This window comes from Schistocerca gregaria, chromosome 3 (assembly GCF_023897955.1).
Source record: "Schistocerca gregaria isolate iqSchGreg1 chromosome 3, iqSchGreg1.2, whole genome shotgun sequence".
In the NCBI taxonomy this organism is placed as follows: Eukaryota; Metazoa; Arthropoda; class Insecta; order Orthoptera; family Acrididae; genus Schistocerca; species Schistocerca gregaria.
The window spans coordinates 699,061,427-699,086,484 of NC_064922.1; the positions used below are offsets into that span (position 1 = coordinate 699,061,427).

The 25,058-nt window shown below is 38.7% G+C and overlaps 1 protein-coding gene across 18 annotated transcripts in view; it reads left to right on the forward strand.

The window, feature by feature from the left end:
* LOC126354708 (MAP kinase-activating death domain protein) overlaps nucleotides 1–25,058 on the forward strand; it is a 684,767-nt gene that overhangs the window by 324,725 nt on the left and 334,984 nt on the right. For all 18 annotated transcript variants that reach the window (XM_050004532.1, XM_050004534.1, XM_050004547.1 and 15 more), the window contains 2 exons: nucleotides 4,092–4,250; nucleotides 4,762–4,969. In XM_050004532.1, coding sequence (XP_049860489.1) covers nucleotides 4,092–4,250; nucleotides 4,762–4,969 — 367 coding nt within the window. The remainder of the gene's footprint in view (nucleotides 1–4,091; nucleotides 4,251–4,761; nucleotides 4,970–25,058) is intronic.

Consider the following 25,058-nt stretch of genomic DNA (forward strand, 5'->3'; position numbering starts at 1 on the left):
TTGTGAAGTGTGTAAATATGGAAAGTGTCATCGTTTATCTTTTAACAAGAAAATCAAAGCGGGAAATTTTTGTAATCAGCAATTTTATACACAGTGCTGTGTGCAGACAAATGGTGATTGAACGAGGTCAGTGGTGCATATTATTTTGTAACATTCACAGATGATTCATCTGGTTTTTGTTGTGTCTATTTCTTGAGGAATAAGTCTGATATTTTGTATCGTTTCATGGAATTTGGGATGACGATGTTGAACAGGCTGTCTAGAAGTATGAAGACCTTGAAGATTGATTGAGGGATGGAATACTTGAACAAGAACATGAAGAGCTATCTCATTGAATGTGGGATGGAATTTGAGACAGTGGAATTGTATACTTCACAACAAAATGGGAAGGAAGAACGCAAAAACAGGACCATCTTCGAGCCCACAAGTCCCATGCTCATTGGGGAGAAAATGTTCTGAAAATTCTGTGAGTGGAAGTGGTTGACACTTCTGTTTATATGTTAAATCTGACTTCAGTCAAAATGGGAAGAAATGTGACATCATACGAATTATTTTTTATATGTCTGCTTGTGTCTATGTATGTATGGATGGATATGTGTGTGTGTGTGTGTGTGTGTGTGTGTGTGTGTGTGTGTGTGTGTGTGTGTGTGCGCGCGCGCGAGCATATACCTATCCTTTTTCCCCCTAAGGTAAGTCTTTCCACTCCCGGGATTGGAATGACTCCTTACCTTCTCCCTTAAAACCCACATCCTTTCATCTTTCCTTTTCCTTCCCTCTTTCCTGACGAAGCAGTCGCCGGTTGCCAAAGCTTAAATTCTGTGTGTGTGTGTGTTTGTGTTTTATTCATTGTGCCTATCTACCGGCGCTTTCCCGCTTGGTAAGTCTTGGAATCTTTGTTTTCAACACTTTTTTTGATTCTTTGGACACCCAGAGATCTACATTTTAATTCTACCAGGATTTGGTATTATCTCACAAATTATATGCCAAGAAAGAGGGAAAATTGAATCATTTGGAATGTTAGGTATAGCTTATGCCATACTATCAGTTGGATTAATAGGATTTATTGTATGAGCACACCATATATTCACAGTAGGAATGGATTTTGATACATGGACATACTTCACATCAGCTTTTTCAACAAAAAACAAAGCATCAAATGTATGATAATTTATTTTGAGCAAGTTAGATGCTAAACTGTTAGGTGGTCAACATCCACATTTTTTTCCAATTCTGAAAATGAATGGAAAAAGTACCAAAGCCAAATTTGTCATTTTCGGATAGTGGATAATATTCTCTGCATGAGTGACTTTCTTAGGTCAGCTGTAAGAGGAAGCTACACATTTTGTATCAAATACAAAGTTTTGAAGTGAAGTGTAATTGCTGTGTGGTAATTTTTCCACTATGTGCAGTGGCTAGAAACTTACGAGGCCTCAAACCACTTGCTAAACCAACCATTTTTGTGAGTGGGCTTTTTATCACCATTAGACTAATTTTTGTGTGTCAGTTTAATTTCATCTGTTGATTTGTGTTTGTGAAATGATCCAGTGGTCTTTCAGAAGCATTTTCCATAATTAACCTAAGCTTAAACATATCTATTGTCATGGTCTTCATGGCTACGATAAGATGTATTTTCAGTTTATCCAATGTTTTTGAACATAGAGGGATGGAAATTCATTGGTGAAACCCTGCATCATGAAACAGCAAATTGAGATACCTGATCAGAGCAGAAGGTGATGACTGCAGCAGAAGCATGACTGCTCTGTTGACTTGGCTGATGTTGAAATCAAAAAGATTCTGAAAACTCGTATTCTCGCCTTGTCTGTGCTGCTAATTACCCAGGATTCACTTCCATGCAAGACCACACTCCAGACACTACTTCCTACTATCTCAGTTTATATTAGGTATTAAAATACTTCTCTTTTTTTGTAAATGTATTTCTCACCATCACCATTCTGCATTTTATATCCCCTCTACTTTTCCCATTATCATTGATTTTCCTGGCCCAATAGCAAAATTTATATATGATTTTAAGTCTAAGAAGTATTAGGAAGAATTTCCTGCAGGTATTTGTATGAAGTGCAGCTTTGTGCGAAAGTAAAATGCAAATTATAGATAAATTCTACAAACAGTAAGACAAAAGGGGCTTTTGAAATGTGATTCTGCAGGTGATTAGATGGTAGATCACATAATTAATTATGCAAATTTACTGAAAGAAAGGCTATGTTGATTTGAAACATCTGGAAGCATCAAGGAATAGTTTTTCTGATTATCAGGGGAATGGCATGGAGGGTATAAAAATTGTTGAGGGGAATGAAGGTTCAATTACATTAACCAGATACAAGTGAATGGTGACTGTGGTAGTTATGTAGAGATGACGAGGGGTTTCACAAGATATTAATTTCATTCATCATGATTGATAATTTTGGAAAGCTTGCAACTGTGTCACTTATGATTTAAATAATGAAAGTACATGAGTTACTTTTGTTTCCATCATTAGCGCAATGCATTTTAAGACATTATTCACATTGCCAAATGCAGTTACATACATGACTATTATATGAGGTGCTTGAATGTGTGCAATATAAATCTTGGAATTTGTGCTTATGTGCAGATTTCAAAATCAGCATTTTTATCTGTCTGCTTTCAGACATTGTGCCTAGTCCAGTATGCAGAATATCACACACATGCAGTTCATAACTCGCTGTTTGATGTTTAAGACAAAATATGTTGCAAAGAGATTATGACAGTATGGTTCCACAGGAAATTTGGATACAGAGGTTCTATATTTTCTGTGGATTACATTATTTATTTACATAAAGTTGGCACTTATAAAATTATTTTACCAATACTATTACTGACTTTTAAATTATTGACTATACTTTATATTTTATTTTGTTGCAAATATGGAGTAGAGTCTCAGAAAAAATTAGCAAATTTATGGAGTTTACCATAGCTGTTACATACAGGACAAAAATTTTCAAAAATTAATTGATTCACTATCTAGCTTGCCCCTGAGAATTTTTTCTCCGTGATTTTGGTGATGTACAAAAATTTTCAGCTCCTCCATTAAATACATTGTTTGCAATTTCTTAAAGTGATGGATTATCATAAGATCTTCTTCTATGTTTTTCAATGGATGGCCAGTGTTTGTGAATTGGTTATGTGTGTAACAGTTGATTTGTTCAGTACGTCCAGTATAATAGTTTCTGCCAGTTGTCCTTTGTGATAGCTTCATCAAGTTTTATAAGTGATTTTGTATATTCCTGAGCCTTAGGCTTTATTTTAAAGTATACACTAATTTCTGTTGTAGTTTGCTGAGAAATGTTACCTTCATAAGGTATGCTGGCCACACATTTGATTTTATTATTTGTGCCCTTTAAAGAGACAGGAACTTCTTTCTTTTTTTTTTTGCTTTTTCTGTATTTTGTCTACCATTGAGCTGGGGAAATCATTAGCCACTGCAGGTTGCTTAATGATGTCTAATTTCTTCTCACCGTTCTCTTTGTTCAGTGGAATTTTTTTTCTCTGTATATCATTGTTTTGTAAGCAGCTTTTGTATATGTGTCTGGGTGACATGATGTGGCAGGGATTATGGTGGTGGACATTGTCTTTTTTCTATAGATCATGAAATTGTGTCTGTTGTTTTGATCTCTTATGCACAAATGTAGGAAATTACACACTATGCTATCCTACAAAGTCTTCTCCAGAAAAGAAGGGAAAGTAACCACACATTCACACAAGCAGACAACACTTCCCATGCGCGTGACCTCTATCTTTGGCTGCTTTAGCTGGATTGGCTAAAGCAGTCAGAGATAGCAGTCATGTATGCATGAAGTTTGCTTGCTTGGTTTTAATCTGTGTGTGTGTTTTCCTTCCTTTTCTGAAGAAGGCTTTGGCTGAAATCCTACTGTGTAACAGGGTTTTCATTGTGCCTGTCTATAACTCAATGTGTGACCTTTACAGTGAACAGCAATTGATCCTTTTCATAAGTGTTAAATATATGTTGGTGCTGCATCACCCATAAACACAATTTCTATTGTGATAGGCACTGAAATCAAAATTTTCTAATGATCCTTTTAATTTCTTTGCAGGTGAGATTTTTCAACTCCCAGAATCTTCTAGCAAATTTTGCTGAACACACGAGAACACTGAGACTCTATCCAAGACCTGTTGTGGCATTCCAGATTAATAGTTTCTTGAGATCCAGGCCTCGAACAACACATTTTCTTAACCGCTTTGCTCGTACTCAGGTAAGATGTCTTAACATTATACTGTTGTATGGCTCAGATTTTCATGATTACTGTAATAATTTTAGAGTAAATATATGTGTTTAACAGTATTGTCATATATATGTCAACTTATCATTTAAGTACAACATATTGGAAATATGCAAGTGCATCAGAGGTGATTAGAACATTTTAGACTTTAAAATAGTGTGTTTGCTAACACCTGTTACAATAAAATATCCTTGTTTATATGCAGATGGTCTGTCTCATCCTGAGGTCTGTGTGACCCAACCTGCCTTTTTGTCCTTCCCTAACCTTTCCCTCTCTCCTCCTGGGGGTACTGACCAGCAATTCTGTCTCATAATTTATTAGTTTTCTTGCTTCAATATTCCTTTTGATACAATTCACTACATATTATCTCCCTGCAAGAACTTAAGAGCATTGAAGTATCTCATATGTATGAAGTTAGTTTTGTTTGAATAATTGAAGTTTATTTTGTTTGATTAATTGTATTTTCTTGGTGATTTATTTTCAGGCTGTGGAATTTCTGGCAGAATGGTCTCTAACTCCTAGCAATGTTGCATTCTTACGTGTGCACACTGGGGTGTTTGATCCTACTCTTATTGGAGATAAATCCAAGTGGTATGCACATACTCTGGAACCCATTTACTTCAGTGTGTGGGATGAGAGTAGTTCGCTGAGTGGGGCATTACGATCATTACGTCAGCAGGAGCAACCAACAGGTTAGGAGTGTTACAGAAGTTAATACAATGATAGTACTATACAACTATTTAGTAAGTACCCCTTGAGAATATTTGTCAGAGTTTAAAACTTTCTTTGAAATATTTCATTTTTCAAAAATGTTTAACTATTGGTATCAAGCCATCTTACCACTTAACACCTTTTGATATAATTAAGAGTAGCAGCATCCCTTAATATGAACTGCATGACTTACTTGACTTGACTTAGTTCCTGTTGTTACCTATGGAACATAGGGCCGTGAAGGAATTCCTCCACCTGGTACAATTTCTAGCAACTCTCCATTTTTTCCCACCCTCTGCAGCTTCTCTCTCTCTCCGTCATCCTTTTCCAGGTCTGTTTGGGATGACCACATTTTCTAACTCCTTGAGGGTTCCAATTCAATGCCACCTTTTCAACAGGGCCATCATATTTCCTCAATGTATACCCAATCCAGTTCCATTTTTTTCCCTTGATTTGTATATTGATTGGTTGCTGATTTGTCTCCCTCCAAAGATCTTCATTTGTCATTGTATCTGGCCATCTCACATTTAAAACACCTCAGAGACAGCAGTTGATAAAAACTTGTAGCTGCTTTTTGATGTGGTTAGTTACCTTCCAAACTTCACAACCCAACAACAGAATAGCCTTCACATGGCTATTGAAAAGCTGGAGTTTGGTCTTCTTTGCAATGTTCCTATTTCTCGAAACATGGTACAGTTGTAAAAACACACCATTTGCATTGCGGATGTGACTACGAACGTACTCCTCAGCACCTCCTGTAGTCGTTACTATACTTCCGAGATAGAAGAAAGATTGGACCTATTCTACGTCCTCACCATCAATGGCCAGCCTATTTGTGATGGTCAAATTATCCACATTTTTTTTGGTTTTGTGAAAATTTATCTTGAGGCATACAACTTCTGCCTCTCTCTGCAACCTGGTCAGTTTCTCTTTGATGTCTCGATATTGTTATCCCATTAAGCAGATGTCTGTGAAATCTAGATCTTCGAGCCTATCCCGTATCCCCCATCGCACATCTCTCTTCTGTTCCCCCATCACTCACTTCATCATGTGGTCCAATACCAAAAGAAATAGTGTTGGTAAAAGAATACAACCTTGTTGTATGCCCGAATTATCTTGGAAAGGCTCTGTTAGTACTTGGCACTCATAGTCTTCATACAACTCATTGATGATGTTAATAGTCTTCATTGGAATGCCATATTTGCAAGTGTATCCCACATGACTGTTCGATTGACAGGGTCAAAAGCCTTTTCAAAGTCAATGGAGGTACTGTAGAGGGTGTGTTGCCACTCTGCACTTTGTTCCAGAATGATTCTGAGAGTATTGATAAGGTCCACACAGCTTTGATGTTTTCTAAAACTTAGGTGAGTTGTGCTTACACAGAATCCTTAATGCAGTTTAGAATGATCCTTGATACTGACAATAGGGTAATGCCTCAGCAGTTGTTGCAGTTAGTAACATCTCCTTTTTTGGGTATTTTCATGATAATACCTCGTTTACAATCTGTTAGCTGTTTCTCCTCTCTCCATTTCTTCTTTAAGATGATATACAATAACTTGACAGTGGTGTCCAAGTGTGTTTTAAGCATCTCAGATGTTATTATCTGGTCCTAGTGCCTTCTCATTCTTGATCTGCTTCAGTGCTATCCAAATTTCTACTCTCGTGGGTGCATTTACACCAATACTGGGCCTAGGATCATTGTATTCCATTTGTTCTTGTTCTTCTACCTTACCCTCAAGATCTCTATTTAGAACTTTCATAAAGTGTTCCTTCCACCTATGTGATTGTTCTTCACGTGTAGTTACTATCTCCTCTTTCTTATTCCTTACTGGTCAGTTCCTCCTTTGAGAGGACCTTAGTCATATCATATAGTTCTTTTACATCCCTCCTCCATGCTGCCTGCTCTGCTCTATCAGTCTGTTCATCTATCCATCTTCTGTGGTCTCTTCTCACACTCCTTTTCACTTCCTTATCTGCTGCTCTATAATCAGCTTGTGTCTGCTTTTTTTTGCCTGGTCCTGCTCTGGTTTACTCTTCCCTTGGCCTCTTTTGTATGGGTGGTCTTCCTCCAGGTATGTTCAGACATCCAATCTCTCCACAGGCGATTTTTAAAGCCATGTTGTCTCTCACTCACTTGCACAAAAGTATTCTTAACTTCTATCCACATTTCCTCCATGTCCTTATCCTCAGCCATCTCTTGTTCCAGCACCTGGAATCTGTTCCGGAGTTCCAGCTGGAATCCCTCACTTATCTGTTGATCTTTCAGTTTACCTATGTTGAATCTTCTATTCCTTGGCTCGAATTTCTTTCTGGGAACACCCAATCTTCATTTGGAAACTGGCAGTAGCAAGATGGTGGTCACTACATGTGCCTGCTCCTCTTCTATTCTGCACATCTTCCAAGCTCCTCCTGAACTTCCTGGACACTGCAATGCGGTCAATTTGATTTTCTGTAATATGATCTGGAGACACACATGTTACCTTATGACATCTCTGATGAGGAAACAAGGTCCCTCCTATTACAAGGTCATGGCTTGTGCAGAAGTCACTAAATCTTTCCCCATTATCATTCATTTCACCCAAACCATGTACCCCCATTATCTGTTCCAAAACATCATTGTTATCTCTCACTTTGGCATTTCTGTCTCTCATAACAATGAGGATGTCTTTCTTGCTCACTTTCCTTACTGTCTGTCATAGCAGGTAATAGACCTCCTCCTCCTTCTCAACCTCTGATGTCTCTGTGGGGGCATAGCATTGGATGAGCGTCACATTTCAGACCTTCGTCTAAAATGTGGCAGTCATGATCCTACTGGACACAGGTTTCCATAGGTTTCCATTCTAGAAAGCTTTCCTTTGCTGCCTTGATCAAAAATAGCCCAACCCCATCCCAGTGTTCCTCTTCCTCTTCACATCCTGAATATAAAAATGTAATTCCATCCGATGTCTGCATTTCACGAAACTCTGCCCACTTCACTTCACTCAATCCCAGGATATGAAGCGCATAGTTATTCATTTCCCTTGTCACTTGTTTCAGCTACTCTCCCTCAAGATTCGTATATTCCAAAAACCAATTTTTGTTTTCCTTTTCATGCCAAAGGTTGTTACAAGTTTATCCATCTGGTTTTGTATTCTCATCTCAGTTTCAGTAATCAGGTTATTTAAGAAGGGTGGGTGACTGGCCCAACACTTCTAATTGCCTTTGTGGGGCTGCCATCTTATCACTCAGCCACTGATGATTTGCCAGATGTTCGGCATAAGGGCTTGGCATTTCCTCCATACCCCTATACATAATTTAACCACCAGCATCAGTTAAGTGGGGGAAATGGGAAGGGAAAGAAAAAGATTGGGCTAGGGATAGGAAAAGGATACAAGACAGGTTTTCGATAGGTTGTTGTGGGACCTACTTATGTTGGCTCCTCCCCATTGGCCTGTCTGGCATAGGTGGCCCTGCTGGTAGCTATGCTGCCACTGGCATAGCCCTCTGGACCCACAGCATGCAAGTCTCCTCACCTGCACAGACAGTGCTACATTAAGGCGGTGTCCCCTGAGGAGGATGAATTGCATGGAAACCAGATAAATCAGTGAATTTGAAGAAGTCTCTGTTAATATAAACTGTAAATACAAGAAAAATCTTCACAAAATCAGATTTTATCTTGGGAAGCACCACAGTAAAAGAAAGGCAGACTGGTGTAGGCAAACTGAAAATTTGTAAATTTACTCATTAGAGATATGCTAGAAAGAGAGTGAGATGGAATACAACTGTGTAATTCTGCATGCGCTCTTCTGTCTTTATGACCCTAATTTCCGTTTTGTCAGTGTTACTAAATTTTTACTTTTTGATCTTCTGTCTTTTCTATGCTGGATATAAAGTCTTTGTGAATTCTCTTTGTGTGTATGTGGTATCAATACCATCAGTTTTTCCAGAAAAATGTGAGTGTATATGTACATATATACAGGGTGGTCCATTGATCATGACCGGGCCAAATATCTCACGAAATAAGCATCATACGGAAAAACTACAAAGAACAAAACTTGTCTAGCTTGAAGGGAGAAACCAGATGGCGCTATGGTTGGCCGGCTAGATGTTGCTTCCATAGGTCAAACGGATATCAGCTGTGTTTTTTTTAAATAGGAACCCCCATTTTTTATTACATATACGTGTAGCATGTAAAGAAATATGAATGTTTTAGTTGGATCACTTTTTTCGCTTTGTGATAGATCGTGTTGTAATAGTCACAAACATATGGCTCACAATTTTAGATGAACTGTTGGTAACAGGTAGGTTTTTTAAATTAAAATACAGAACATAGGTACAGTCGTGGACAAAACGAGCGAGACCCCTCGCCTGTTCGTTATGCTGATCTGCACAGCTTTAAAGTCTGCTACACGGCATAACAGGCAAGGCGACCAAGTGCTACCAACATACTACGCACAGGTGTGAAATTGAAACACTATCCGAACTTTGTCAGACTGTTTTCAATCATGTGTAAGACTATACTAATGCTGATTAGTGTGTTAAATGCAACACATAAATATAAAATAGAAATGAAAGAAGAAACACTAATTAGTATGAACTGAACTAATAAAAATGAATTTCAACTTATCTAGTAAGACATAGTACCCTAGATCGTTATGAATTAGCAAAATATTTTGCGCATTTGGCCGCGAAATGGTTTGTGTCAACTTTCAGACTAGTCATTAGTGGATTACCATTGCTGACCTACCATGAAAGTGTGCAAATTTAGCAATGCGTGAAGATTCATAACGAAATTCAGTTAAAAATCATTCAGTGCCACACAATAGTCAATTCAATTATTCACAGAAGCGGAAAAAGGAAGGCAGTAACAAGTATGAAATTCTACAAGAGTTTCATATTAACATCAACAGGGTGCCAGTACAGAATAAATGTATCAATAAAACGTATTGGGGGCATGAGAATTTCTTAAAATTGCTTTACTGACAGTCTATCTGCTTCCGTCGAGATTAGAACCAAAAACAAACGCGACCCCCCTTGCAATAGCAAACACCTTTCACTACCCTAGCACACAACCCAGGCAAACAGCCCTCTATTATTACCTCAGACAAGAATAAGCCGGCAATTTCGCAATGAAAATGGCAAAATTATCAGCAGTTTCTATTGCATAGACTCTAAAATATGAATTTTCTACCTTTATGTCACCGCTTACGTGACAATCATTCAGGATGTTTATCGAAATAACAAAATACTGTTATTAGCGAGTAACGGCAACGGGTTCTCCACAACGCTGGTGACTACTTTGTAGGACAGTAACAGGTGCAAACATGTAACTCTTTTGTATCAGTTGTGAATAAGTTCCAACCCTCGTATAGCCTTACATATGATTGAAAACAGTCTGACAATTTTGGATAGTTAGTCAGTTTCATGCCTGTGATGGTATGTTGGTAGCACTTCGTCGCCTTGCTTGTTATACTGTGCAGCAGACTTTAAGGCTGTGCGGATCAGCATAATGAAAAGGCGAGGGGTCTCGCTCGTTTTGTCCAGGACTGTACATTTGAACATTTTTATTTCGGTTGTTCCAATGTGATACATGTACCTTTGTGAACTTATCATTTCTGAGAATGCATGCTGTTACAGTGTGATTATCTGTAAATACCACATTAATGCAATAAATGCTTAAAATGTTGTCCGTCAACCTCATTGCATTGGGCAATACGGGTAACGACATTCCTTTCAACAGCAAGTAGTTCACCTTCCATAATGTTCGCACATGCATTGACAATGCGCTGACGCATGTTGTCAGGCCTTGTCGGTGGATCATGATAGCAAATATTCTTCAACTTCCCCACAGAAAGAAATCCGGGGATGTGAGATCAGGTGAATGTGCAGGCCACGGTATGGTGCTTCGATGACCAATCCTCCTGTCATGAAATATGCTATTCAATACCACTTCAACTGCACGTGAGCTATGTGCCAGACATCCATCATGTTGGAAGTACATCGTCATTCTATCATGCAGTGACACATCTTGTAGTAACATCTGTAGAACATTACGTAGGAAATCAGCATACATTGCACCATTTAGATTGCCATTGATAAAAGGAGGCCAATTATCCTTCCTCCCATAATGCTGCACCATACATTAACCCACCAAGGTCACTGATGTTCTGCTTGTCACAACCATCGTGGATTTTCCGTTGCCCAATAGCACATATTATGCCGATTTACATTACGACTGTTGGTGAATGACACTTCGTCACTAAATAGAACACATGCAAAAAATCTGTCATCATCCCGTAATTTCTCTTGTGCCCAGTGGCAGAACTGTATACGATGTTCAAAGTCATTGCCATGCAATTCCAGGTGCATAGAAATATGGTACGGGTGCAATCGATGTCGCTGTACCATTCTCAACACCGACGTTTTTGATAGTCCCGATTCTCATGCAATTTGTCTGCTACTGATTTGTGGATTAGCCGTGACAGCAGCTAAAACACCTACTTGGGCATCATCATTTGTTGCAGGTCGTGGTTGATTTTTCACATGTGTCTGAACACTTCCTGTTTCCTTAAATAATGTAACTATCCGGTGAATGGTCCAGACGCTTGGATGATGTCGTCCAGGATACCGACCAGCATACATAGCTCATGCCCATTGGGCATTTTGATCACGATAGCCATACATCAACACGATATCGACTTTTTCCGCAATGGATAAATGGTCCATTTTAACATGGGTAATGTGTAACGAAGCAAATACTGTATGACTGGCAGAGTGTTATGTGATACAACGTACTTACATGTTTGTGATTATTACAGTGCCATCTATCACAAAGCGAAGAAAGTGGTCCAACTAAAACATTCTTAGTTCATTACGTACTACACGAATATGTAATAAAAAATGGGGGTTCCTATTTAAAAAGACGCAGTTGATATCTGTTTGACTTATGACAGTGCCATGTAGAGGGCCAAGCATAGCGCCTTCAGGTTTCCCCCTTCAAGCTAGACGAGTTTCGTTCTTTGTAGTTTTTTCGTTTGATGCTTATTTCATGAGATATTTGGCCTGCTCACTATCAATGGACCACCCTGTGTGTGTGTGTGTGTGTGTGTGTGTGTGTGTGTGTGTGTGTGTGTGTGTGCGTGCGTGTGTGCGCGCGCGCTTGCACACATGTGTGTGACTGTCTTCAGAGAATCAAATTATTCTTTTATTGTGTCTACTGATAGTGCTGAATTAATATCAGTTTGCAAAAATTCAAAGGGTTTAATTTTAATATTGAATCTTATTTTTTATTTTATAGTCGTAAGACTATTCTAGTGTTGGGAAAATCAAATTAAGCTATTTTTTGCATACATAACAGATGTAGAAAAATGTTTATAAATGTTTTGGAGACAAAATAAAAGCTAGTTTACTTGCACCATACAGTTTTAAGATTTTATGTGAAATATACTGTTTGGAGCAGAATAAATATTAACTGCAGTAGCAAAGCTATTGGACACATGTATGTATATATCAAGTCTTTAGACTGAATTATAAATAAAAGAGTTGTTTTATCTTGATAGTACTCATTTATTGCAGAGGTAGGCAAAAAAATTTGAACACACACCTTATATTGTGCATGGCCAACTTTCATGTCAAAAACAAACTGAATTCTCCTGTAAATATATTCTTATAAATCATGAATGTTTTTCAGTGAGTTTTATATGAAGTATACTGGGCTATCAATTACATTTCCAATAAAGACCTGAATGGGTTGAGAATATTCAAACCCAATTATTGTGGGTGTCAGAGAAGACCTGTTGTTTCACCCTCATATTCATAAAAATATTGTTGATATGTGCAGCCTTCAACTTCACTGTCATTATGGAAGAGGTGGTCCATTGCTAGGAACAATTTCTTCAAAACTAAACAGAGTCTCTGTATGGTGTACATAGAAACTTTTTATCCTCACTTGCTTTGGTGGGTAGCCAAACCACCAGGAAATGAATACATGTTGCTATAAGTCGGCAACAGATGGAGTTCATGCAGTGAAAGTCCAGGAGGTAGTGAAGTCGGTGTAGCAGTACGATGGTCTCAGACTAGTAACCACTCAAGACTAGAAACAAACTAAGTCCACTCAATTGTGCAGAGATGCTTTATGGACAGCTAGAAAGTACAGCAAGTGGTGTGGCATGCTATGAGCCCAGGCCACAGGCTCAGCAGCAAACAGTTGCTAGTGGGTGGCACCATGTGATTAGCTTATCTTGGTGGCAACTCCATGCCATTGCTCCTGTTGCTTCTCAATACCTGCTTCCCATAAATGCACTGGCGCAAAGGGCAGAAGGGGAAAGAGGAGGTCCAGAGGCTGGTTTAGTTTTGGGACGAGTCCACCAGTGCTGCCCCATCAGTGCCTAAGGAGGATTCAGATGTGGCATGTCAAACTGTGGGCGGAGTTGATTGCAGTGATGGACCAGGTGCTCCTGGCCAATCACCACCTTGAACATCTGTTGCCCCTATTGAAAAACATGATACCCTGGGTCCACTTGGTATTTTGGCTAAACATACGGCTCCCATCATGAGAGACAGCATGATAATACAGAGTGGTGTGGGAGGCATGGAGCCTACACTGGGAATGCAGGAGGTCAAACAATGTACATGGTTGTCACTCAAGCAGAATCTTGGCGGGGCTATGTCCGTTGACAAGGGTGGATCAATACATGGCCAGGCAGCTGGTGAGTTCATCCATTGACTTCGCCAATTTCAAAGTTTTTTTCGATTTACAATTTGAACATTCTGACCAGCCGCTTGGTTTCTGAATTTGATGCTGAGTGAAACAGGGAGGTGGTCAGGTGCTCAAAACAATTTCGCCTTCAGAAATCCTGGAATGCCAAAGCCATACATTGTGGTCATTGTCAACAAAATTCTAAAATTCCTAAGCCACAAATTGTGGGCCATTGTCAGCAACCAATGTAGCTGGGCCCCCTTCTATAGCAAAGATAGTAGATAAGGCACAGGCCTTAACCCTGGAGGATGTTGACATCTGCACTACATATGGGAAATTTGAAAGGGGTTGGGTGTCAGGATGGGGCTGTAAGCTAAAACGCTGTGCTGAGTTCAACACCTTGCAAATGCAATAGGTTTTTCATGCTGTTAACAAATTTATGTGACTGGATGGGACCAACACCACAGTCAGGTGCACCTGTGGCCAGTGTTAATTGTTCGACCGGTTGGAACGTTGCCTGCCTAATAAATGTTAGTAGTCATCCATTAACTACAAGCAAGGTTAATTGCTGAGCTAAGTTTTTGTACTTAGCTTGTATCCTGATTTGATCCTGCAGTAGGACCAACTGGCTGCTGTACGTCAAAACATTGTGTGGCGATCCACACAGTGGCAGGGAGCCAATGTGCCAGGAAGTATCCCCGTTAATTAGGGACACAGCTAAGCTGGTGTCCAGCTGGAAGTCTGCCATCACCCTACGGACATCCAGTTGCGACATGATATGCTGCATCCCATCTGCTATTGTCCCTGGCAGTGGCAGGATAGCATGCAGCTTGCTAGCAGCCAAAGTTGACACCTGCTTGCTGAAGCAGACACTCGCAAGGTGTTCAGGCTGACGACAAACAAAACAGATGATGTTGCAGTACAGGCAGTGATACTGTTGATGGTGAAGGCCACACTCTGGATATGATTTGACAGCATGGCTTGTGCTGGAGTTCTCATACAATGACGGAGAGGAAACTTTGTCAGGAGCCACTGCTTGTTTTGGGAGACATTGATGGTGAACAAATCGCTTTCAACTACTGAATATATTGGCACTAGGTGCACAAGAGTTTGGTCAACCAGATGATGACTTTGACTGAGAGTCATTAGTTGAATGACAAGTGCAAATGTGATTAGCTACTGAAGCCTGTGTCACCTGATTACTTGACACTTAGATGATGACCTTGACTGGGAGTCATCAGGTGATCAATGGGTGTGATGACAATTAATATTCCTATCAATGTCAAAACCATAACAATCTTCAATAAGAGCTTGTGCCAAGGCAGTAACTTTGTACGCCTTAGCAATTTTTAGCGTACCATTGAAGTTGAATGTGAAGTTTCTAAAACCTTTACACTACCCTCATGATCTGGGGCCTGGCAGATTATAAAGTTCCAAATTAACAAATCTGTGTAAGATGTGTCACACTTGTGGGAGGAAAAATCACACTTCTAAGCACCTTATAAATCAGCAGCCCATGCCTTTCTTTGCTTAACACAGCGATTCAGCTTGAACCTAGCTGCAATGAAATGCATTTGGTGACTGTAGTATTCAGTCAGCAAACTTCAAACTTCAGGAAACTTCAAAGTTCTGGGATCCGAGACTGTGTGTAATTTTTGCACCCTTTCATACAATTTACTACTAGATCACAGTAACAGTACAATGTGGCATGCAGGATCATAAGTTTGATTTGCTGTGCTGTGCAGTTCAAAACACTGTAAACAGATCGCCCAACTCTCACTTACCTCATCAAAAGAAGTTAATGGTAGAAGGAGAGGTGCAGAAACAGCAGCTGCTTCCTGTTGTTGATTCTGTAGAGACTGTAACAGCAATGTGTGCAGTTCCTGCTGCTACTGCTGCTACCACAACTTGACAAATTCAGGATCCGTTGTTCACTAAACGAAACGGTACGGCGAAAAATTCCTCATTTCCTGTTTTTTATCACGTGTGGTGTAGGTAGAAACATGTGTATCGCCACTTGGTCTGCTGGGTACACCGAACCACTGAGAAACAAACACACATTCCTATAAGCCTGTAGTGGACTGAGTTCATGAAGTGAGCGAAACACTAACAAGTCTGAGACATAGCATAGTTGATGTATCAGTACAACAATTACAAATTATTAACCATTTGAGACCAGAAACAAGCTAAATCAACTTGGCTGCACAGTGGTGTGATATGAACAGCTACAAATACAGCAAGTAGTGAGGGGAGCCATGAGCCTGGAAACAGGCTCAGTGCCAAACGGTCGCTACCAGCTGGTGCCACTTGACACTCATATCTTGTCAGTGGCTCCATTTATGGCAGCAGCCTGCAGCCGCTGCTAACAGCCTTAGTACCTCTACCATGTCCACATCTGTGCTAGGCAGGGAATCCAAATCACTGTTGGATTGAAAAACATTGGTCTCATAAATGTTTCTAGGTGACTTTCATGTAATGTGATTGCAGGGCCTCTTTAAAGAGGCTTAGTAGCTAGTGACAGCTAAAGTGAACAGTGGCTCTCTTCACATATTATTCCCAAACATTACTCAAATAATTGCAGAATCTTGTTCTGAAATTACTGCAGCTGTCATCAGTGACCAGTTTACTCAGCACTGCCTAGTATTTCTGTTGGGGGTTGTTGACACACAATTATTTCATAATAATTGATCTTTTTCCTTCTTGTGTCTACATTGTTAAAATTGCTAAATCATGATGGTGGGGTTGTATTTACTTCTATATCTACCTACATGCTCCACAAGCCACCACACAGTGCATGATGGAGAGTAGCTTGTACCACTGCTATTCATTTCCTTTCTAGTTAAATTTGCAAATGGAGCAAGCAAAAAATGACTGTCTACATGTTTCCATATGAGCCCTAATTTCTTTTACCTTGTTTTCACACTCCTTACAGAAGTTGTACATTAGTGGCTGTAGATTCTTTCTGCAGTCAGTCACAAATGTTGGTTCTCTAAACTTTTTCAAATGTTGTGGAGAAAGAATTTTGTCTACCCTTCAGGGATTCCCATTTGAGTTCATGGAGCATTTTCATAATAATTACGTGTTGATGCAACCTATTAGTAATGAATGTAGCAGCACACCTATGAATTATTTGGATTTTTCCTTTAATGTGACCTAATGAGCATCCGAACACATTAGCAGTACTCGAAAATGGGTCACACAAGTGTTGTATATGTAGTCTCATTTATAGATGAGCTACACTTCCCTAAAATTCTGCCAATTAACCAGAGGTGAACATTTGTCTTCCCTGTAATCAGCCTTCATGTTTCTTTGCAGTGTTATGCATCGATATTTAATCTATGTGAGTGTGTCAAGCACCACCCTCCTTATGTTGTATTCAAACATTACAGGATGTTTTCCCAACTCGTATGCATTAACTTATATTTTTCCACATTTAGAAAAAGCTGCCATTCGTCATACCAAATAAAACATCTATTCCCTGTGGGACCCATGACGATACCATTGTCTCCAATGAACACTCTTTTGATTTGATTTGATTTGAGTTTTTATTGGCCCAGTTTTCTCATATAGCACAAATAGTACAATTGATATTGGACAGGTCAAAGATAAGTTACAATAATACATATTATTAGCAATTATAATTAGGTACCTACTAAAATTAATTTTGTTACTTATTCAGAAATTCTCTGACAGAATAGAAACAGTGCTTTATTAGAAATGCCTTTAGTTTAGCTTTAAATGTTGGATGAGTAGTATTTTTTTTATTTCCTCTGATATCTTATTGTGTAGTTTTACACCAATGTTAATTATGCTCCTCTGATAGGTGGTTGTTCTGTGATATTTTTTATGCATATTTGATTCCCTTCTGGTACTATAGTTGTGTACACTTTTGTTCTGTAGCAGTTTGTTTGTTTTCAGGAGGTAGTCCCTTGTGAACAAGATAGTTTCATAAATTAATAAACTTGGAACATTTAGAACACCAAGCTCAGTAAAATGGGATTTACAGAACCCCATCTTTTTAAGGCCACAAATTATTCTTAAAGGTATTTTTTGCTTCCTAAAAACCTTTACACTATGAGCTGAGTATCCCCAGAAAATGATCCCATATCGGATCAGTGAGTGGAACTGTGCATAGTATGCCTGCAGTACTGTTGTTTTGCTTATTGTAGTCTTTAAAATTCTTAGGCCATAGCACACAGATGATAGTTTTCTATACAAGTTATTTATGTGTGTGTCCCACTTTAAGTCTTGCTGAACCCAAAGACCCAAGAGTTTTGTGACACTTACATTTTCTAGGGTATCATTGTTTAATTGGACTTGAATAGACATTTGATTAGCTGGAGGAATTAAATGAAAATCGACACACACAGTTTTTTTCCAGTATTTATAATGAGTTTGTTTTTTGTGAACCACTCAGAAAGTCTTTTCATAAAACTTTCTGCTGTGGACCGCAAAGTTTCTGGATTGGATCCAGTGAGCAATATGCTGGTGTCATCGACAAACAGGATAGTTTTTGTAGGACTCATATATTCAACTAAGTAGTCCACATAAATCAAGAAGAGTAGTGGACCTGAGATTGAGCCCTGTGGTACACCATATTGTATTGTAATTCTCTAGAAAGAAAGGAGTTGTTTCTTGTTTTATTCATTTTGATGAATTCATACTGAAGTGGTACCTTCTGCCTGTGGTTTTTTAGATATGAACACAACCACCTACGTGCTACACCTCTTACTCCTCGTCTTTCTAATTTGTCAAGTAGAATGTTATGGTCCAGGACGTCAAAGGCTTTTGATAGATCTAGAAAAATACCTGCAGCTAATTTATGTTGATCAAGGGATTTTAAAATGCAGTCTAAGAATTCGAAAATTGCTGTCTGTGTAGATTTAGACTTTCTAAAACCATGTTGTTGTACTGTGCTGGGCACTGTACTGTGTTTTATTACTTAGAATTTCTTCATGCCACTCACATATCTGTGAACTTTTAATGTGCTCAAAACTTTATTAATAGTCTTTAGTGTGGTGCTGGGTCAAAAACTTTCTGGATGTATAGGAATATGGATTCTGCATACTGTGCTTCATCCATGGTTCACAATATACTGGGCGAGAAGGGGGTGAGCTGAATTTTCACATGACTGATACTTTCTGAATCCATGCACATTTAAAAAAAGAAGACTTCTGCTGGAAACTGACATTAAGGATATTAATATATTAAGGAATTCTACTATTGCTTGGGACTGAGTGAGAAATTTTTTGGCTAGAGTGTAAGAGCCCTCCCTGTAGAACCAAACTGAAATCTGATCTGGATCTGGTGTCTTATTTGTTTTTAACTCTTTCATTCAGTTCTCAGTGCCATGCACATCTATTTCTGTCCCCTCCATGTTGGAGTCTGTGTGGCGGTCAAACGGTGGTGTATCAGTACAGTCCTCCTGTGTGAATGATTTCTTAAATGCAGAATTTAAAACTTTGGCTTGTATTGCCACACCAGACTGATTGATGAGTGGCTGAACTGAAGCCTACCACTTGCTTAGTGATTTTACATAGGACCAGGATGTTCTCAAGTTCTCAGAAAGATATTTTACTAATGTATGAAGGTGGAAGTTATTGTATGCTTTGCACATTGATCTTTTTATAGGTGTGCAGATTTCTGTTAACTTTTGTTTCTCAACATTTCTGCATTATTTTTTTAAGCAAGAGAGCAACAATCTCTGTCTCCTGAGCATTTTAATAATTTTGTTAGTAAACCACTGTGGGTCTTTTCCCTCCTTAATCCACTTACACAGCACATACATCTCCAGAGCATGATTCACAGTCCATTTAAACTTTGCATGTAAGTCCTCTGTGCCCATCATTTTGGAAGTATTAAATGATGCTTATTCATTGTCTAAGTAATAACTGCTTATGCTCTTTCCAACATAAATACTCTCCTGTTCTTGATTGATTTGTCCTGTCTCTATACTGTCACTGGCAAATAAGTTCAGGCCTGTTTGTAGCTACCAGGTCTAAAATATACTTTTCATATGTATTGTTGAACTAGCTGCTCAAGATAGCTTTCAAAGAAAATGCCCAAAACTACTTCACAAGACTGTCTGTCTTTCACACCTGAAATTAATCGATAGACTTCCCAGTGTATATTCGGTAGGTTAAAAATGCCTCCAGCTAATATTATGTGATTCAGGTGCTGCCAATGTTATTGACAGTTGGCTTTCTTTGAATGAGTCTACAGCTTTCAAAGAAAATGCCCAAAACTACTTCACAAGACTGTCTGTCTTTCACACCTGAAGTTAATCGATAGTCTTCCCAGTGTATATTCGGTAGGTTAAAAATGCCTCCAGCTAATATTATGTGATTCAGGTGCTGCCAATGTTATTGGCAGTTGGCTTTCTTTGAATGAGTATACAGCTTTTGCTGCAGCATTGGGTGGCCAATAAAAATATCTCATGACTAATTTGAGTTCTAAAAGTTAAATAGAAACAGTCCTGATTGCATTTGCAGATGTTTTATTTGTTAGCAACTGATTTCAGCCCTTTCCTCAAATGATCTTCAGGCTTTTTACCACTACTTTGGCTGCTGGTCTCGGCAGACAGAGTGAAATCAGTAGAAGTGACAACCGTAATTCTATGGATCTCTCTCCATCTGTCGCCACCAGCAGCCATAATGGTGGTAAAAAGTCTGAAGAAGGTCTGAGGAAAGGACAAAACCAGTTGCTAACAAATAAAATGTCTGAAAATATGATTGAGACTGTTTTTATTTGATGTTTAGCATTTTATACTGATCGCTGTGCTCCAGTCACAGAATGATTTCTAAAATTTCAACTCAAATTCACCTAGTTTGGTGACTCACACCCAGGTAACTTCGCAGTCAGACTCAATTTTGACCTCGGTAGATAATATTTTTATTGACAGCAGTGAATACTCCCCTTCCTGTGACATCTAACCTGTCTCTTCATTATATGTTTCATACCTCATTAAATATTTTGGAACATTGTACTTTGGGTCTGATCCAGTGGTAAATGCAGTGATTTCGGTATGAATATATCAGCAATTTACTGTTAATATCGTGACATTTGAGCTTTGCGATCTGATTTTGTTCTGCATTAATTGGCTGACCTGTGTTCATCAGAGGATGCCAAAAATGCACTTAGCTTAAAGAACTACCATGTGCATTTCACAAGTACTCTGCTACCTGAGTAGCTGCTTCTTCTGTGCAGTGCATCCTGTGCTCCTGTATTGTAGGGAACTCCTACAGTTCTTCACCCCATAACACAGGTCCATAAATCTGCAGCCAATACCGTTACAGAACTGACTGAGTTGAGACCCTAGATAAATTCTGTTTATGATACTACAGGTTGTAAGCTCTGCTTGCACCATATGGTCTTTACTGCTTCAATGAGCCACTCGAAAGAAATGAGGATGGCCTCAGAACCCAAGTGGCGGGCATCATTGGTGCTGGCATGAGCCATAACCTGCAGCTGACTATGTTGTGTGCCCTTGATAGACACAAGCAAGGCCTCCTCCACAGCTGAATGGTTGATATCTTAGAGGCCAAACAAATCTTCATAACTAATTATTCTTCTTGAGGGAATGATGAGTGGTAAATTAAAGTTCCTGGTTAACAAATCTGTAATAATGGTCACATTTTCCCATAGCGTCATATACAATCAGAGCAGAAATTGTAGTTCATGAAGTACCATCTGTAGGTCTCTCCTCGTACCATGCTGGAACATGCCTTACCTGTGATTCTTTGATTGCCCTCAGTAGTAAGTAGTCAGATATCTGTCATCTTGCTGTAATCTGGTTTTATAATGATTACTTAACTGTTTACACAATGCAGTTTTTAGTTAATTTGACTGGTTTTCACATTTATTATCACTCACAGAAAAACAATCTCCACCAAGTCTATAAGATATCATAGAACACTAGTCACAGGTAGACATTTCCAATAAACTATGGAACATTTGGACAGTTTCAAGATTTTTACAGTGCACTTTCATGAGTGAGTTCTGATGGATGAATACAGCATTGTATGAATAGAATTGTCAAACTGCTGTCACATCACAACTAACATTTGATTTCAACATCTTGACACCATTTATGATCTTAATAAAGCAGTGACAGTTACAAAACAGTCCACTAATGATTCAATATGGACATCTTATCAATCTAGACATACTTGAAAACGCCAACTAAGCCAAAACAGTCTCTCCAGTCTGTCATGAATAAAGATTACTTATTGTAAGCAGCTATTGATTGTATCTATTCCAACAATCACAAAGTTGGTTTTGATTATACAGTCTTTGAACACAATAGATTTTCTGATAACCATTAGCAATATGCTGATGTTCGTGTTGTTGACATGGAAAAATTAATAAAATAAACTAGAGAGACTTTATCTTAGAGATGATGACCAATTGATAATTAGGCAAAGGCAAGTGACAGTTTCCGACTGTGGACTCTCAGTGAGACAGAAACCACATGTTTAACATGAGAAATGATGCGGAGATGCTGCTGGACTGAATTCTACCTGTGAACTCTGACATTAAGAAGTTAATCAGTCAGGAGCTAAGTACAAACTCTTTACATAAAAGAGCAGATGCTGACACGAGATGTTAACTCAGTGAATTCCAGCTGCCTGAGGACTCAGTTGTCTGGAGGGAGAGTATGAAGACATTTGTATGGATATTTTGTAAAACTGGTAATTATGTTTTAGTTTATAATACTGCTGGCATCAGATATAGCAGTAATGTTGATCTTACCCCAACCATTGTTTGGTTTAATTGTATGGTAGATAATTAGAAAAGTATTAAAGTCCAATGTACAGTCAATTTTGGACGAGCAGTTCTAGGTGTTACAGTCTGGAACTGCGCGACCGGTGCGGTCACAGGTTCGAATCCTGCCTCGGGCATGGACGTGTGTGATGTCCGTAGGTTAGTTAGGTTTAAGTAGTTCTAAGATCTAGGAGACTGGTGACATCAGAAGTTAAGTCCCATAGTGCTCAGAGCTATTTGAACTATTTTGAACAGTCAATTTGAAAACAAAGTGGCGATTTACTGGGTTTTGTGTAAAATTCCTAAGTTAATAATTTCTCTAATTTAGTCAGTTTCTTAATTAGTGACTTATTTGAACAAACAAATGCATTATCTGATTCAGAAAACTTAGTTTAACAGAAGTATAATGCCAAATGTGAGAAATAAACCAACTTTAGGTCTGAAATGACAAAAATATTTTTTGCTGTGGCAAAACATTAATTGTGAATAATGAATAATTCCATCTTGCTTAATTCCAACAAACATGTACTCACTTGCACATGCGTGCACACGTGGTTGTACCTGTCCCTGTGTGCTCTGAACGTGTTTATGCATGCCACCTGGCCTTCTACCTGGTACTCTGAATGCATAGACACATTCAGAGTACCAGGTAGAAGGACTGGTGATGCGCGTAAACACGTTCAGAGCACGTGTGATAACTCATCCAGCACAGTTAAAGGGTTAATATCATAATAATACTTTTCCATGATAAAATGAAGATTAATTTATTATACATGCTGTAATTTCCCAAAGCTTTAGCAAGTGGCACCAGATACAATACTATGTGGCCTTTCAAAATGTTTTGTGCATCTTTCATGATTGTACCACATCTGAAATCACAGTTGTAAGATTTTATTGATACTGAATAAATTACCAGAACCCTTCTTGAACAAACGATACATGGAAGACATCTACCAGCACTCACAAACAACATTTAACACACTTGGAGAGTGGCTCTGTAGGCAACCCTGTGTTCTTTGTTTCGTTTTTGCTAATCAGACATTGAGAGTCTGTATATTGTTAAATTGCTGTTTTGTGTGGCCTTTGTGTTTTAATTAAAGAGTCCAAAATGGGTAATAAACAAAAAAATTGTTGTGACTGTGAATCATGAACTATGTACCGTAATGAGACCAGTTTCTGGGGTAGAACCCAAAACTTTTTCTTTGGAGTTAGGGGTAGGAAAAAGCACTGTTTGAGACTGCAAGAAAAATATTGCACAAATTGAGATATTGTGTGCTTCCCAAAGTAGTGGAAGTGAATAAAAATAAGGAAGACAATGTTGAAAGGTAAGCATAAAGGAGCTTTATTTTTGTGGCATGAATATTTTAGAGGAAAAGATGTGCTCATTACTGGTCCAACATTGCAGAAAAAAACATTGCAGTTTCAGTGCCAAATAGAAGGAGAAAATTCAGAATTTACTGCCAGTGATGGATGATTGGCTCCGTGGAAAAAATAGTTAACATTAACTACTGACAAAAAGGCTATGTTATTCTTTAAAGACTGTCTTTTAAAGTTAATTGACTAAGGGGAATTTATGGCAAACAAATGTACAACTGAAATGAGACTAGTTTAAATTATAAGATGCTCCCTATGAGAAGGCTTGCTTAAAAAAAGGATGCTGCAGCACCCAGATACGAGAAAAGTAAGAAACAAGCTACCATATTGGCTTGTAATAATGCAACAGGCAACCACATGCTTAAGCTTACATTAACAGGGAAATCGCAAAACCTAGAGCTTTCAAAAACCTGAAAAATCAGGAATCACTGCCCCTATGGTTCATTCACCAAAAGAAAGCATGGGTGAATTCAGAAATATTTTATACTAGCTGTAAAGAAACACTTGAAAGACAACAGTTTAGTGGGGAAAGCTCTGTTGCTTTTTGATAATGTGCTATTATGTCCTGCCAGTGACAAACTCAGAGGTGGAGATATCAAAGCATTATTTTTACCACCAAATGTGACAGCTCTTTGTCAGCCAGTGTACCAGGGCATTCTTGAAATGCTAAATTAGTAGTATCACTGCCGTCATACTAGTTTGCTGATATCAGCAATTGATAATAATGAAGACTGTGTAACCATTCTGGAGAGGATTAACTGGCTAGATGTCCCTAAGGTGGTCGGTGAAAGTATGGGAAGAGATTCTGAACATATCACTTTTAAGGTCCTGGAAAATTCTTTTAAATCATGAAGATGGACGTTTTAACTTTGAATTCATGTGTGAAACTGAAACCGGAGATGGAAGTGATGGTATTTTTATTGCTCAAAATTGTACCAGACTGTCAGGATGTTGATGCAGATGACCTTACAGAATGGACAGCAACTGATGAAGTTGATGAACTAACATGCAATGATATTGTAGAAACTGTGATGTATGGGTAAGTAATACAACAGGAGGAGATAAACTTAGGTGACAGGAGAATCCCATCCCAAATTCAGAAGGGTTCAAGACAATTGTGGTAGTGCTGCAGTACATTATTGATCAGGAGGAAGCATCGCCAGCTGATTTCATCTTTTTGTGTATGTGGAGGGTTATTGCACCACAGAAGAAGGCTGAAGGAGGGAAACATTCATCTGTTAAAGTCTTAAAAAAAC